The 17,706-nt window shown below is 43.4% G+C and overlaps 1 protein-coding gene across 1 annotated transcript in view; it reads right to left on the bottom strand.

The window, feature by feature from the left end:
• Nucleotides 1–8,022: 8,022 nt before the first annotated feature.
• LMNB1 (lamin B1) overlaps nt 8,023–17,706 on the bottom strand; it is a 50,109-nt gene continuing 40,425 nt past the window's right edge. The window contains exons 7-11 of the mRNA XM_029055682.2: nt 16,829–17,054; nt 13,615–13,719; nt 10,099–10,218; nt 9,310–9,417; nt 8,023–8,094 (exon numbers count right to left, since the gene is read on the bottom strand). Coding sequence (XP_028911515.1) covers nt 8,053–8,094; nt 9,310–9,417; nt 10,099–10,218; nt 13,615–13,719; nt 16,829–17,054 — 601 coding nt within the window. The 3' untranslated portion in view covers nt 8,023–8,052. The remainder of the gene's footprint in view (nt 8,095–9,309; nt 9,418–10,098; nt 10,219–13,614; nt 13,720–16,828; nt 17,055–17,706) is intronic.

Raw genomic sequence — 17,706 nt, 5'->3', positions numbered from 1 at the left:
TGTGCTGGGCAGCAGCAGCATGGGAGAGAGTTGAGGGCGGAGACTCAAAATTACTGCATGGAAGGAGGAAATGGTAAACCACTTCTGTATTTTTACCAAGAAAACTCTATGGATATGCTACCAGAACTATTGCAGATGGAGGTGGGGCGTTCCGGGAGAGATGAGTCCATGGCATGTCTATGGGTCAGAGACGACACAACAGCATAGGACAAGACTCCATATTCACTAGAAAATGTCATCTGAAGAAATGGGTGCTATTCCTTGGCATCCCTGCTGCAGTCCTGAAGGGATATATGCATTTATTATCTTTATATAAGAGAATAGTATTCTAGATATTCCAAGATCACACTCTTGGCAACACAATCCTATGAGTACATCCTGTACAGGCGAGTGTGGCCCTCCACAAACCTTTGTTATGGGCAGGGGACACGTCTGCTAATTCAGTGCTTTGCACACAGTAAGCACTCAATAAATACAATTGAATAATTCTGTTGTACTTTCCCAAGTGCTTAGTACTGTGCTCTGCACATAGGCAGCATGCAATAAATACCACTGAGTGATTCTATAATCCACCCTTTCCACTCCATCCATTCAGCCACCACGCTGACCCAGGCACTTGGCATATCCCGCCTTGGTTCCTAGCATCAGCTTCCTCACTGATCTCTCTGCCTCCAGTTCAATTCAGTCTCTACTTCATTCTGCTGCCCAGATCATTTTCCCAAGTCATTCTGCTCATATTTTTCCTCATAAACCTCCTATTCCTCTTGACATCACAGAGAAATCCCTATTAGCTTTGAGGCAATTAGCTCTTTCCCTCTGACCTATCCACTCTTTCCATCCCAGCTTGCTCTTTGTTCCGCTTAAACTAACCTACTCACTGTGCCTCATTCTCATCTCTCCCACGACCAAACTCTATCTCTTGCCTTTCCCCTCCCCAGCCTAGTGGAAAGATAAAGGGCCTGAGAGCCAGAGGGCCTGGGTCCTAATTTCGGCTCTGCTATGGGCCTGCTGCATGACCATGGGCAAGTCACAATTTCTCTGTGCTTCAGTTTCCTCAGCTCTAAAATGGGGATGAAAATACCTGTTCTCCCTCCTACTTGGACGTGAGCTCCATGTGAGGCAGGGCCAGGGGCTGTATCTGACCTGATTATCTTCTACCTCAATAATAGTACAGTGCTTGGCACAAAGTAAGTGCTTAAATATAATTATTACCTCAAATGAATCAATCATATTTATTGAGTGATTTCTGTGGGCCGAGCACTGTACTAAACACCTGGGAAAGTACAATGAACAGAATTGGTTGACATTGCCTGTCCACAAGAAGTTTACAGTCTAGAGAGGGAGGCAGATGTTAAGTAAATTATGGATATGCTATGGGGCTGAGGGACGGGTGAAAAAGGGAGCAAATCCAAGTGCAACGGTGGCACGGAAGGAAGTGGGAGAAGAGGAAGGCTTCTTGGAGATGTGCCTTTAAGGCACATCAAATCCAACAGATCACAGCTCTCCACATCTTCATAGCCTGAGATCACATCTCTAGGAGGCCTTTTCAGATTTAATCTACTCTACCTAAATTATAGCCCCAGAACTGTCACTTTAGCACCACCTAAGCATTTATGTACTCATAACCTCCCATAGCACTATTGTACTTATCTTATATACCATATCCCTTTTTCCTTCTTCCCCCCATCTGCAAATTATTTTAGTATCTGTCTCCCCAGCTAGATTGTAAATGCCTTGGTGCAGAGATCATGTTTATTTACTCTAGTATTATACTCTTCTAGGCAGGCACTTAGTACAGTGCTTTGCACATAACACATGGAGGTCCTGGATTCTAATCCCAGTTCTGCCAATTGCTTGCTGTGTGGCCTTGGGCAAGTCACTTAACTTCTCTGTGCCTCAGTTTCCTCAACTGTAAAATGGGGATTAAATACCTGTTCTCCCGCATACTTAGAATGAGAGCCCTGTGTGGAATAGGGACTTTGTCCATCCTAATTAACTTGTACCTACCCCAGCGCTTAGAACAGTGTTTGATACATAGTAAGCGCTTAAATTCCATGAAACAATAAATACTATCGATTTTATTCCATGCTGCAGGGCCAAATTTGCCCCACAGGATGGAAGAGAAAATCCAGATGGGTTAGCGCCCCTGTGGCTCATATTGGCCTTATCTTTATCTAAGCAGCTTCTTAGTTGTTCAAAAGCCAGGAATTATTTGAAGCCAGATGCAAGGCATGGCAGATGGAAGTAGAAGAACTTTTCCTAGCAAACTAACCCCACCCTATCCTGAACAGGAACATAGCACAGTTTCCTGTTGTTAATTTCAGAGCCAGTCTACTCCTAACACTGGTTGCAAATAATTGTCCCTTGCTGCACTGAGATGCACTTAGCAGTGCAGTATCGATCACTGTTTTTGAATCTGTTCCCTGTCCACACGATTTTCCCAAAGCCTATACTTCGTAACCTCTCTCCTGATTGCCACTCACGGAGCCGGTCTGTCTGCTTATCATCTCACAACAGTCCACTGGTATACAACACTGAAACTGTTTCACCATTTCCTCAAAGTGCTGGGAGGGCATAAAAAGCCCTCCATCCTTGGAGGGCACTCCAACAGCCATGTTTCTTATACAGTACTGTTTCCTCAAAAGAAGAAGAGCCAGGGCCACCCTAAGGGGGTCAGAGAGGGTCTTGATGCACCGAATTAAATTATTGTGTTTGGTACCGCTACTTCTGGGCTTTGAGTAGGGAAGAGTGAAGGAGGCATGCTACCTACTGTGGTAGCTCAGCTCCTTAAATCACACTTTTCCCAGATTAAGCCACGTGGGTCATTTGAGCAGGTCTGAACAATTTTTAGAATAAATCCACAAGGTCCCTGTAGTTTGGGGAGTGGAAAATTGATTCAAGGTGCATTCAACTTCCAAACAAGTGAATTGACAAGTGTGTTGTAATGAAACTCCTAGAACCTTTGCAGAAACAACTTGGGGAGACAGACGGCTGTCTTGAAAGCACAGCTATAGAAGTTTCCCCTCTAGATCTGTATCTATTTTTTTCTTTAATGGCTTTTAAGTGCTTACCATGTGCTAGGCACTGTACTAAGTGCTGAGGTAGGTACAAGCTAATCAGGTTGCACACAGTCCATGTCCCACGTGGGGATCACAGTCTTAATCCCTATTTTACAGATGAGGTAACTGAGGCACAGAGAAGTTAACTGAGTTGCCCAAGGTCACACAGCAGATAAGTGGTAGAACTAGGATTAGAACCCAGGTCCTTCTGACTAACAGAGATGTTACTACTTTGTGGGAGGGAACCAAGCGAATAAGGAACAGGACTCTTCCAAGGGCTGAGCCTCCAGGTGGGGACTGCATAGTCCTTTGCTCCTCTGTTCTGCTACCCTCTCTCCTCAGGCAGCTAGGAGTTTGAATTGAACTGCCCAACATAGGCATCCAATTCTTTATTGTTCCTGGATCAGTCCTAGGAGACCAGAATCCTTGCGGTTTCCCTCCCCAAGAACCTGAAAATAGCTGTGCCACAGAGGCTACCCTGGCTTAGCCAATAAGGTTTCAGAAATGATAATTATGGTATTGCTTAAGTCCTTACTATCTATCAAATACCTAAGAGCTGGGATAGACACTAAATAATTAGTTCAGACACAGTCCTTGTCCCACCTGGGGCTCACAGTCTAAGGGAAAGGGATAACAGAAATTTCACCCCTATTTTACATATATGGAAATTGAGCCACAGAAGTCAAGTGACTTGCCCAAGGACACACAGCAGGTAAGTGGCAGAGCCAAGATTAGAACCCAGGCGTCTTGACTCTCCGACCCATGATCTTTCCACTAGGTCACGCTGCTTGGCAGGCCAGGTTTTTAGGCACTCCTTACAGCAAACAGGAGGAATTCTAAGTTTTTAGCTTTTTTAATTTAACATTTTCCAGCAAGACAACAGAATATTTTACTGCCCCATCTTGTGGCACTTTCTCCAACTCAGTTTGGCTTCCATTTTGACCAAAAGATGATCTGCCTTTGCCTTCATTTTGCTAGTCTGCATAGCAACAATTTCATCTGCTTCACCAGACAAAATTCCTAACCCCAGCACTTACCAATCAAACATTTGTGCAGCAGACAAGATGGTTAAGCTGCAAAGTCCAGAAAACTCCAAGCAGGCATGTGAGAATTTCTCCGTCAGCTGCAGAGAAAAGTGACTGGGCTTGATTTGAATGGTTCTGCACCCAACACCTGCTCCAAGTAGGATTTGTGTCTCCCTGCCCTACAAAGAGATTTTCATGGGCTGCATCTGTCCACCATGTGTGTGGAACAGGTGGTCAGCCCCTGCGCAAATCTATTCATTTCACCCTTTACTCATCTGCATTTTATCCCTCTATTAAAATTCTCCCCTCCTCCCTCACCCTTTCCTCCAACTTGAGCCTCTATGAAAGAACACATAAGAACAGACTGTGGAGAGAATTCTGTGCACATTCCAAACAGAAATCTCTGCCCACCCCTCGCCCAGAATTAGTGACTCATTTAGGCCCCCCAAAACTATTGTACTTTTCCCAAACACCTAGTACAATGCATTGCACTCAGTAGACACTAGATAAATAGCATTACTACTACAACTGTGCATCAAAATTAAGGAATTGGGAATTAGGTGACCCCAATCCACCTCAGCCACATCTCAACCAAATCTTCCTCCTTTCCTTGCCCTAGTGAAAATGAGCAGGGAAAGGACACAGGAGAAAAGTGATTATGGGATTTGATAAGCACTTACTATGTGCCAAGCACTGGGTTGGATACAAGGTTATCAGTTTGGACACAGTCCCTGTCCCCCATGGAGCTCAGTCTAGGTAGGAGGGAGAAGGGTTTAATCCCCATTTTACAGATGAGGAAACCAAGGCACAGAGAAGTTAAGTGACTTGCCCAAGGTTATACAGCAGACAAGCGGCAGAGCCGAGATTAGAACCCAGGTCCTCTGACTTCCAGGCCTGTGCTCTTTCCAGTAAACCTTCCTGCTTCCCAAATTGAGTCTGAAAAATCCCCAAACTTGTCACTGAGCCCCTGAATAAAACACTACCTGTATCTGAGTGTGCTGTCGATATTTATGCCATTTAAACCGGGGATACCTCTTGATGGGTCTTTGAAAATGGCATCTGGGAGTCACAGAATGAAAGGATATTTTTAATACATATGAAGCATTTAAAAAGTGATTGTTCCACCTGAACAATACTCGATGGTACGTGTTCAGTTTTATCTAATTCCTTTTGTTTTTATCCATTATTGCTGCAATCTTCAAAACCAAGACTCCATGCAAAGGAATTGATAATCGAGTTAGGTTTGCACATCACCATTCACTATTTTATCCCAGCCATTTTCCCCCTGAGACAATAGGGTACAGTGAGCTAATAGGCAGGCAGAGGTGCAGCACACTGCGAAAATATTGCAGTTTATTACGGATGTTACACCATAAACCGGCCCAGAAGTTGTCAGGATAACTGCCTCGGTAGGCACTGTGGTTTATGCTACTCGCTTTAGTCAGCTATTTTCAAGATTCTTGCCGAGCCTTAAGTAGTAGTAGTAATAATAGTGTGGTAGTAGCAGCATTAACCAAGTGCCCACTTGATTCAGTGCACTGTACTCAGTGCATGGGAAGTACAAAATAAAAAGTGGCATGTACCCTGCCAATACGGACCTCACACCCTAAGGGCATACACAGACAAAATATTTACAACTTGAGTGGTCAAAAGAAATTGAGCACAAGTGCTAAGGAGGGTATAAAGCACCGGGAAAATGCATGAAAGCACATACAGTGCCCTACCAGCATGAGCAATTGCTCTCCGATTTGTCTTGGGGCCCAAGGCAGAGGAAAAGAAAGGGGAGTTGGCAGATGGTGGGAACAGGCAGCTAGAGGTGGAATAAGACATCAGGAATAAAGATGATCCCCGGATGTGGCAATTGAGAAAGCTGTGAATAGTGAGCAGGTGGGTTCCTACCAACGCTTTGATAACTTATTTTAATCTAAATTTCAGTGCTTTATTGGTGACAATTAGTTCTACTTCCCAGAGCTACTTTACTGTTCCCTGTACCTAATCTGGCAGAATAAGGCAATGGTAGACCACTTACATATTTTTACCAAGAAAACTCTATGGATACACTACCAGAACGACAGCAGGTGGAAGTGGGATGTCTGGGAGCAATGTGTCCATGGAGTAGCTATGGGTCGGAGATGACTCGAAGGCATAAAAAAAGACAAAATACACAATCTGAGTAGCCAAAGAAGGGGGGAGGAAAACCTTGTTTAGGTTAGGATTTCTAACAAAGAAGAAAAATGAATATAAATCTTTCAATTAATGAACAACATTTGAGTGCTTAGTGTGTCCAGAGCACTGTCCTAAGCACTTGGCAGCATACAGAGTGGTAAACACGTTCCCTGCCCACAATGAGCTTTCAACTCTCTATAATGACATATTTAAATTACAGAAAATGGACAGAAAAAAGGCCCTTGACTCCAAGGGAAATTCCTTTGCATGTCAGGAAATAAATTCCATCAGAATTGCTAAAATTTCCAGAGGTTGTCCATCCACCTCTTTATCAATCAGAAACTCCTTACCATTGGCTTTAAAGCACTCAATCACCTTTACGACCTTGCCCCTTCCTTCCTACCTCACCTCACTACTCTCCTACTACAACACACCCCGCACACTGCGTTCCTCTAATGCCAAACTACTCACTGGACCTCAATCTCATCTATCTCACTGCCAACCTCTTGCCCACATCCTACCTCTAGCCTGGAATGCCCTCCCTCTTCATATCCAACAGATAATTACTCTCCCCACCTTCAAAACCTTATTGAAGGCATATCTTCTCCAAAAGGCCTTCCCTGACTAAGCCCTCGTTTCCTTTTTTCCCTACCCCCTTCTGTGTCATCCTGACTTGCTCCCTTTATTCACTCCTCCCCCCCAGGACTTATGTATACATCCATAAATTTATTTACATTAATGTCTGTGTCCCCCTCTGGACAGTAAGCTCACTGTGGGGAGAGAATGGGTCTCTTATATTGTGATGTTGTACTCTCCCAAGTGCTTAGTATAGTGCTCTGCACACAGTAAGCACTCAATAAAAACAACTGACTGAAAAATTTCATGCCAGCCAAGTACTATTTTTCAAATGACAAAACCGCCTCTAGTTTGGAACTTGAACGCCAGAGAGCGCACGCTTTTACTAGGAAGCCCTAACTTCTCAATCCCACTTTCCATCTCTTGGTTAAATATCTCCGCTCCTCCAAAGCGAGACTACAGTAAGTACTGACTGCAACAATTCTGTTAAACACGAGCTAAAAAAACAAGACAGGACCATGCTACTTAACAGCTTTTTATTTGTTAATGTCATGTAAGAAACGGTAAGCAAGTCACACTACCTTTGCAATCACAACTAATGCATTTTAATATGAAACCCCTCCCCTCCCACCCCCACCCCCTTGTTAAAAATCTAAGAAAAAGTACCAATAAGACAAGTTTCACTGTAGCCAATCATCCAGTGGGTTTACATGAAGATTAGGCAAATTTATCTTTTCTATAAAAAAAAATTACCTCAATTACAAAAACTTCAGTACAAAAATGTCCAAAATATTCAAAGTGTTTTCCCCTGTCCACTCTCAGCACCATGACCAGATACAGAAAAATCAACAGTAGTTGGCTAGTACAGATGGAACAGCCTTTGAATAACCTCCAGACAGTGGTTGGTTTCCCTTCGTGCAAGGACACAAAACATCAGCAACATAAAAGGCAGAAAAATGTGATAGCATTGTCAAGAGTACATATCCAACCATTATAGTTCAGTCTTCATAATTCACACCTTGCAAGAAAGTAATGACCACTTTTTTTTTTAATAAAAACTTCCTTTCCCAGTGTCATGGAAGGCTATCAGACTCACAGCTTAAAAATTCACATTAAAGAAATACAAAAATATTTTGTGCTTCTGAGAAGGCTCTGTGCTGTTTGTAGATGAGGGTTACCATATTTTTTCTTTTTAAACTCTGAAGATTTTTCAGTTGAGGAATCTGTTACATAACTGCACAGGTTCTGTGGGATGCCCGTGGATCCCCCTGATCGGAAAGAGACAGGAAACAATCAAGTTAGGACTAAGGAACCTTAGAGGTTATTAACTCAACAACACTCCAACACAAGCCACAGAGTATTTACCTGGAGTCCAATTCCAAATAAAAGTTAAGCATTTAGTCACCACTTCAGGACCACCCACCAATAAATCGTGGGCTAGGATCGACTGTTTGACTTCAAGTTCTGCCAAAATTCCCCTGCCTCAAATTGTATTCCCCACCACTTTGCCTGCGATGGAAAACGTAGTGCGATCTTTTCCATGAGATAGTGCCAGGCAGACAAACTACAGAAGTTAGTCATATTTTGGGAAAAGAATACTTTTCACCTTGCCTCAATTGTAAAATGGGGAAAAATAATGTCCTGCTTCAGGGGTACTGTGGAGATTAATTACCTCCGCATTAAGTGGAAACTCCAGGCTCCAAAGATGTCCACCTCCTACGTATCAGCTCTCTTCACTCACAACACCGCAGTCCACTCTCTTTACTCCTCCCAAGCTAACCTCAGTGTATAACATTCAACCCTCCCATCTCCAACCCCTAGCTCACATACATGTCCCTACCCTTGCAAATCCACCAGGGCAGAGTTCTCTTCATTTTCAAGCCCTCCTGAAATCCCACCTTCTCCAAGATTAAACTCCACCCTCCCAGGTTCTGTCTATCCAACAGCACCTGTAACATTTGCTAATAGCATTTATGTATATCTTGCTGTATACAGAACTAATGAATAGCTCAACATGTTCAATGTTCTTTCTTTTTCTATTTATCCTACCACATTCCTATTATCAATAGTTACCACATTTTTCTTTCTCCTGCTTCCCCTTTTGTTAGTCTCCCCCATTAGTTTACAAGCTCCTTGAGGGCAGACAAGTCTTCTACATTTATTGTACTCTCCCAAGTCCTCAGTATAGTGTTTTGCACACAGAAAATACTCAATAAATACCACTGATTTGACTGATTGACTCAAGGACTTTACATCAATAATGATGTTCCAAAACTATTACCAGGAACAATAATTTGGGTTTATTTCAAAAATCCTTTACTACATATTAGCAACTTAAATCACTGTAACTGCATTATGTTTCATCAGCATTTAAACAAAGCTTGTTCTTCAATTTAATGAAACTACTAGAAAAAGTATTTTCAAAAGCCTTATCAAAGTCCTATCATACAATAAAATTAAATCCAAAATGAACTGTACAATACCTCCTGGTGGAAAAAGGTCTCTTCTTCAGTTGGTTCAACACCTTCCTCCTCTTCCTCTACCTCCTCTTGCAAAGTTGTTTTAAAGACTGTGCTTCGTTGCGCAACCTCCTGCAAAAAGAGCACCCATTTCATTCCTACAAGTTTGAGCTCCATTTTGGCATTTTGTAAAGCCAGAAAAAAAAGCTCAACTGTTCATTAAGAAAATGCTATTTCCCCTTCAAGGAAAGAGAGGAGAGTCTTCAGCTACTGTTCACTAAATGTTTTCAGGTTCCTGAATAATGGTTTATCATAATTATTAGCGGAATAGAGATCCTCAAAACTTTAAGGGATCCTTTCTACAGGATCCACTGGGGCTCAATTTAGAATTCTGGCTGGGCACTTTCTACTCCATTTTAGTCTCTTCTCCAGTTTCTACAGCAGCCTTCAAATTGTTTAAAACCTTGAATTCTTCTTAAGGGTATGCTTCGCAGTGAACCAAGAAAAATATATCTGTTGCTCCTTCAACACAAGGGCCCAGGACCATGAACAGAGCCATCTTTAGTGAAAAATTCTACACAACTGGCTCTGGGTTATCCATGTGCATATATATAATCTTATTATTTAGATTTTTTTTCATGACTAAAAAGTAAATCAGGGTTTTACAACTTGCTTAATTCAAATCGCCCAGCCTCTGGATCATGCCTAAGTAAAAGTGGTCACCTTCTATTCTTAAATGGAAAAAGAAATGGTGCTTGCCCTAATGTTTTCAGGTGTCATGCATGCCCTGGAGGCATTAATGAAAGGTCTTACCTCTCCCTGAGAATTTTTCAATACAACCTTCACATCTTCACCAGTGCCCCAAGAGTTCTGGTTCTTCCAGATGAGGTCTGTGGGAGGATTGGCAGTGACTCCAGCATTTGCAGCCCAAATCTGGGAAGGAAAAGGAAATAATACAATTTCTCACCTAGTCCCAAATTCTTAAATATGCTGCAGGAAAAAAATGCTCATGATTATGGTCAGGAAGAGAACAGGAAGACCCTACTTATCTCAGTCAATGAAACAAAAGAACCTTCAGTGTTGATTAGGTAGGAGCAAGGCCTCAGTTATCACAACTTATGGTACAAATGGGGTTTTTGCTTCCCTTAGCAGAGGAAACTGGTGAAAAGCCCCCAGCAGAATTTGAAAATGAGTTGTTGCTCTGAAGGCTTCTTCCAAAAGCTAGAAAAACATTTGGAGGTTGGCCTCTCCAGCTCCTTTTATCAGTGCTGATCCTACCTACCTCCCTGAGGCAAAACAATTCGTGTCCCAAGTATTAACAGTCTCCAAAGTATCTACTGGTACCAGGGATGAGAGAAGGAATTTTAAGTAACATAGAAAGAAATACGGGAAATCTAAATTCTGTTGCATTCCAACTTCTTAGGCAAGCTTCTAGATTCAGGAATTCATCCGGGAAAAGATTGGAAGCCATCTCACACTCTCTCCCATAGCTTCAACTACCATATAACTCCCAAATCTACCTCACTAGCCTCAACCAGGCATCTTTTCTGACCTCTCGGGGACATCTCTACATGGATGTCCCACTGACCCCTCAGGCTCAGTATGTCCAAAACCAAACTCATTCCCCCATCCAAATCCTCTCCTCTGCTTAATTTTCCCAAACATCGCTGACACCACCACCTCTCTGACTCTCAAACCCAAAACCCCGGCATTATCCTGAACGCCTGCCAATCTGTCGCCAAATCCTGTCGGTTCTTCCTACACAAAATTTCCAAGATCCGCCCCTTCCTGCCCAAACGACCATCTCTCTGGTCCAGGTACTTGTCGTATTCCAGCTACAGCATCAGTCATCTCAATGATAATAAAAATAATTATAATTATGATATTTGTTAAGTGTTTACTACAGGTCACATTGTTCTAAGCACCGGGGTTGATACGAGTTAATCAGGTTGCTTACGATCCCTGTCCCACATGGGACTCAATCTAAGTAGGAGGGAGAACTGATAATGAATCTCCATTTTACAATTAAGAAAACTGAGGCATAGAGAATAAGTGACTTGCCCAAGGTCACACAGCAGGCAATTAGCAGAGCCAGAATTAGGACCCAGATCCTTTGAGTCCCCGGCCCGTACTCTTTCCACTAGACCATATGCTTCTACAGCTGATCTCCCTCCTTCTGCTCTCTCCCCTCTTCCAGGCCATACTTCACTCTGCTAACTGAATATTTTTTTTTTTTTTTTAAACTTCAATGGTTGTCTGTTCTTCTTTGTACCAAGTAGGAATCCTTGATCACTGGGTTTAGGACATTCAACTGGCTCTCTCCCTCTTAGGTATTCTTCCCAGCTCTCACTCTTCATTCCTCTCAAGATCACTGTGCCTCCTCCTTCTTTTTCCCACCACCTACCTCTTATTCAAGCCCTCCCCAAGGCCTAGTACTCCTCTCTTCATAACCAATAGTCAAAAACTCTCCCCAACTTCAGAGCTCATGTCTCCAGGAGGGCTTCCTCAATTAATCTCTAATTTCCCCACTCATATCCCCCAAATGCTTCTTCAGTTCTTTCAAGCCACTTAAGTACTCACAATCCCCAGAAGCACTTATATGCCCACCCTTATAGACTCTTATTACTTCCTCCTACTTCTAATTTGAGTGTCTGTCTCTCCCCCACTAGACTGTAAACTACCCTGAGGGCAGACATCATGTAGACTAATTTCTATGTATTCTCTCCAGGGTTTAGTACACTGTTCTGCACATATTGTATTCTCCTCAGGGTTCAGTACAGTGCTCTGCACACAGTAGGCACTCAATGTTATTGTCTGACCATGTTTGCTATTTCTTAGGTTAGATGAGCTGGTGACTTATATCTTCTATAAGTGATCCCATATTTTTGAGTCTTTGATCCATACTTTATAATAACAACTCTCTTTGGCTTCTGGTAACTCAAACCCAAAACTAGTGTGGACAAGACAGCCAAAAGGACAAGGTGCTCCAAAGTTCCATTATGAGCTCTGCTAGTGTTGTGCTGGGTTATCAGCACATTCATCTCTCCACTGTTCTCAACTTTAAAATGCAAGTAACATTTCCGTACCTCCCTAACAGAAATCACCTAGGGGCTCCTCCCCACGTGTGTAATTTTACAGGTATTTCTACAACTGAGCGAGTCTAAGACGAAGGCCAGGATTTAAGACTGTTTCCAGTTTTGCACTTCCCTTTAGGAAACGTTGTGACAATAGTTAATAATGACTTCAAAATCTAGTGTCACAATGAGTTTGACACAGGCTTAAAAAGTGACATCCTTCGGGCACCCTGTGTCTGTGTCCGACCTGATTATCTTATATCTACCCCAATGCTTAGCACATAGTAAATGCTTAACAAATACCACAATTATTATTATTATAAAACTGGGAAATGTCATCTTTCATAGGGAAAAACCAATGATTGTAGTCTGTAATTAGCCTTCACTGTGGGATCTGCACTGATAAGGTCCCCCAGGGGTCTACATAACACAACACGCAAATCATTAACAGGCAGTCTATCTAAAGAGAAAGAGAATTGTGCTCAGAAGAGGTGCTCGAGAAGGCTTTATTGGTATGGCCACTGCTACTGTGCCCCTCCATGGGCCTCTGCAGGTGCTCATGCCTATCTGACAGGCTACGGAGGTCTCAGTCTCAAGCAGGCTTTAATTATGAGGGGAATCATTCATTTTGAATTGGTATTCCAGGATCAAAGCTTAAAGGACTCTATTTTTTTTATCAATTAAATATCACTGGGGCGGAGGCTGAATCTTTTAGAATATTTTTCTAGAGTAGCCAAGACCAACTGGGTAAAGCTGAAAACATTTCTCGAATATGTTTAAGTTCACCTCTACATTCTTTAATTGCACAACACATTTTGTTAATCAATTTAATAATACTAATAATAATTATGGTATTTGGTAAGTGCTTACTATGTGCCAGGCACTGTACTAAGCACTGGGGTGGATACAAGCAAACTGGGTTGGACATAGTCCCTTGTCCCACGTGGGGCTCACAGTCTCAATCCCCATTTTATAGATGAGGTAACCAAGGCACAGAGAAGTTGAGTGACTTGCCCAAGGTCACTCAGCAGAGAAGTGGTAGAGCTAGGATTAGAACCCATGACCTTCTGACTCCAAGGCCCGTACTCTATCCAGTACGCCATGCTTTTTTAGGACTTTCCACCTTAATTCTTTGGAGCATTCTCAATCATTTGGCCTTTTTTTAAGACTAAGGAGTCCTTGTTCTAAAATATTTGAATCGTCTAAGAATACTGACTATGTAATAACTTAGACAACGAGAGTGAATTCCACTTACCGTAACAGTTTGGCCTGCCTTCAACACGTATCTTGAGGTATATTTATAGCTGACCGAAGTGTCTCCTATTTTTCGGATCATCTCCCAGCCTCCCATTGGTTGATCCTAGGCACCAAAGATATGAAATGAAACAAGGTCGGCTCAAATCCTGCAACAACTGGAATCCATTCCTACGCTCTTCCAAACCAGGCATGTTGACATGCTTAACATTGTTCTAATGAAGGGAACAAAGTATTGCCTTGTAATTTTTTTACTGCTTTGCAGAATGAAAATTCTTCCATCATTTGACAAAAAACATGTTCTACTGCAGAACACACAACATAATTATCAATTTAGGATACACTTAAGTTAGGTGAAATTAGTTTGTTTTTTTCCCCCCAAATTGACTTTAGCCAGATCCTCCACAATTACACTAGGCGAGGCAAGTCCAACACAAAAATCTACTATCTGTTCATTTAAACTTTGACAGAATTACACTCGGGTTTAGAAGACAAGGGAAAAGCTTTCTGAAACAAACCTACTTGAAAGGGGTTCCAGTCCTGGGGGTGCAGGACTCTGTGCAAACTCAAAATCAGGGATACGCCTACTGCAGATCTGTCATTCATTCATTCGATAGTATTTATTGAGCGCTTACTATGTGCAGAGCACTGTACTAAGCGATTGGAATGTACAATTCAGCAACAGATAGACAATCCCTGCCCAGTGACGGGCTTACAGTCTAATCAGGGGAGACAGACAAAAACAATAACAGTAAATAGAATCAAGGGGATATACATCTCATTAACAAAATAAATAGGGTAATAAAAATATATACAAATGAGTAGACGAGCACAGTGCTGAGGGGAGGGGAAGGGAGAGGCGGAGGAGGAGAGGAAGGAAAGGGAGGAAAGGGGGCTTAGCTGAGGGGAGGCGAAAGGGGGGCAGAGAGGCAGCAGAGGGAGCAGAGGGAAAAGGGGCAGCTCAGTCTGGGAAGGCCTCTTGGAGGAGGAGAGCTCTCAGTAGGGCTTTGAAGAGGGGAAGAGAGTTAGTTTGGTGGAGGTGAGGAGGGAGGGCATTCCAGGACCGCGGGAGGACGTGGGCCAGGGGTTGACAGCAGGATAGGTGAGAATGGGGGTCGGTGAGGAGGTGGGTGGCAGAGAAGCGGAGCCTATGGGGTGGGAAGTAGAAAGAGAGAAGGGAGGAGAGGTTGAAAGAGGCAAAGTGATGGAGAGTCTTGAAGCCTAGAGTGAGAAGTTTTTGTTTCGTGCGGAGGTTGATAGGCAACCACTGGAGGTTTTTAAGAAGGGGAGTGACATGCCCAGAACGAATCTGCAGGAAGATGAGCCGGGAAGCAGAATGAAGAATAGACCGGAGCGTGGGGAGACAGGAGGAAGGGAGATCACAGAGAAGGCTGACACAATAATCCAGCCGGGATATTATGAGAGCCTGTACCGGTAAAATGGCCGTTTGGGTGGAGAGGAAAGGGCAGATCTTGGCAATAAATAATAAAGATGAGACCGGCAGGTCTTGATGACAGATTGGATGTGTGGGGTAAATGAGAGAGCCGAGTCAAGGATGACACCAAGGTTGCGGGCTTGAGAGATGGGAAGGATAGTCGTACCATCCACAATGATGAAGCAGCATGGCTCAGTGAAGCAGCATGGCTCAGTGGAAAGAGCGCGGGCTTGGGAGTCAGAGGTCACAGGTTCTAATCCCGGCTCTGCCGCTGGTCAGCTGTGTGACCTTGGGAAAGTCACTTAACTTCTCTGTGTCTCAGTTACCTCATCTGTCAAATGGGGATTAAAACCGTGAGCCCCACGTGGGACAACCTGATCACCTTGTATCCCCCAGCGCTCAGAACAGTGCTTTGCACATAGTAAGCGCTTAACAAATACCACAATTTATAGGGAAGTCAGGAAGAGGACTGGGCTTGGGAGGGAAGATAAGGAGTTCAGTTTTGGGCATGCTGAGTTTTAGGTGGCGGGCAGACATCAAGGTAGAGACATCCTGAAGGCAGGAGGAGATACGAGCCTGAAGGGAGGGGGAGAGGACAGGGGCAGAGATGTAGATCTGTGTGTCATCTGCATAGAGATGATAGTTGAAGCCGTGGGAGCGAATGAGTTCACCAAGGGAGTGAGTGTAGATGGAGAACAGAAGAGGGCCAAGAACTGACCCTTGACGAACTCCTACAGTTAGAGGATGGGAGGGGGAGGAGGAGCCTGCAAAGGAGACCAAGAATGAACGGCCAGAAAGATAAGAGGAGAACCAGGAGAGGACAGAGTCTGTGAAGCCAAGGTGAGATAAGGTATGGAGGAGAAGGGGATGGTCTACAGTGTCAAAGGCAGCTGAGAGGTCAAGGAGAATTAGGATAGAGTAGGAGCCATTGGATTTGGCATGAAGGAGGTCATGGGTGACCTTTGAGAGAGCAGTCTCAGTAGAATGGAGGGGACGGAAGCCATATTGGAGGGGGTCCAGGAGAGAATTGGAGTCAATGAATTCTAGGCAGCAAGTTTAGACGACTTGTTCTAGGAGCTTGGAAAAGAAGGGTAGTAGGGAGATGGGGCGATAACTGGTAGGGGAAGTGGGGTTGAAAGAGGGTTTTTTTAGAATGGGGGAGACATGGGCATGTTTGAAGGCAGAGGGAAAGAAGCCATTGGAGAGTGAGCAGTTAAAGACAGAAGTTAAGGAGGGGAGGAGGGAAGGGGCGATGGTTTTTTTTAAGGTGAGTGGGAATGGGGTCCAAAGCACAGGTGGAGGAGGTGGCACTTGCGAGGAGGGAGGAGATCTCCTCTGAGGATACCTTAGGGAAAGATGGGAAAGTAAGGGAGAGGGTTGGGATGGGGGGAAGTAGAAGGGGGAGGGGTGTCATGTTTACAGGGGGCCTGGGGAGCTTAAAATAGCTCCCTGCATCAAGCCAGAGTGCTGAGGCCCTTCCAATTTAGCAATCTCACACCAAGGATATTTCCAGTTTAAACAATTTCATTCTGGGGAGACATTTAAAACCCCCATGATTCCCTGCAAAACCCAGGATCCACAAACAGCAGCAGGGAAAACAGCACATCATTGCTTCCTTAGATTTGGGCCCTGCTCCAGCAAGGATATGAGTCTCCCCATGTGTGCTTTTTCAAGACCCTGAAGTAATCAGACATGTACAAGCGACACCTAAAGTACATGTCCCACCTCATCCCCACCCATATACTCGCCTGAGTTGGTTTCCTGAATAATTTTACTTTACCTGCTCAGAAGAGTTCTTCAGGCGGATAAATTTCCCGTCAACATCTATCTCTTCAATGCTAACATTTCCGGTGGCTGAAGCTGAGTGGGAGATGCTAACACTACTGCTAGCCTCAGATTCTTCAACATCAACTCTCTTTCTCTTTCCTCTAGTTGTACGTACACTGCGACTTGATGACGCACGGGACACAGTCACCCGAGAAGAAGGACTTGGAGAGAGTTTCAGTCTGCATGGAATAAGAGATTCACATCTTACACTCTTGAACCACAAACCACTTTAGACAAAGAAAGGTTGGGTGTTGGGAGGGAAGGGAAAGCATAAAACCATCCATGGGAATGGCTGTCAATTGGGTGAAATCTGAGCCGACTGGAACGTCAAAGGAAATACAATCTTACAGATAATCTTTCTTCTATCTAGCCAATTGACCCCTTGTCCATGTCCTGCCTCTGGTCTGGAACACCATCTTTTACTTCTATTTTATGTCCTCCATGTGGCTATCAAACTACTCTGCATATAGTAGGAGTTACAATATAAACTTCATCAGGTATTAATGATAATGACAATGAAATACAGAAATTTCCCATCATCATTTGCAGTAGTATCTCAACTTTAGCCTAAAGGAAAAACTTGGGGGCAATTTTGGACCTGCACTGATTGCAGGCACACACATACAAGACAAAAACATTACTTTTCATTTATAGAGAACAGTGAGTTATAGGAAGCAAGTTTGTATTTGAGACACCAGCACAATCTGTATTTCTTGAATTCCTGGTATTTCTCAAATGTTCCAATAACAAATTTATAAAAGTAAACACTATATGTAAAAAGTTATAAATCTTTCTTCAGTATGCTTTTTAATATTGTATATATTGGAAAAC

The sequence above is a fragment of the Ornithorhynchus anatinus genome, chromosome X5, assembly GCF_004115215.2.
Source record: "Ornithorhynchus anatinus isolate Pmale09 chromosome X5, mOrnAna1.pri.v4, whole genome shotgun sequence".
Taxonomy (NCBI): domain Eukaryota; kingdom Metazoa; phylum Chordata; class Mammalia; order Monotremata; family Ornithorhynchidae; genus Ornithorhynchus; species Ornithorhynchus anatinus.
This window is presented reverse-complemented; position numbering and strand designations above follow the sequence as displayed.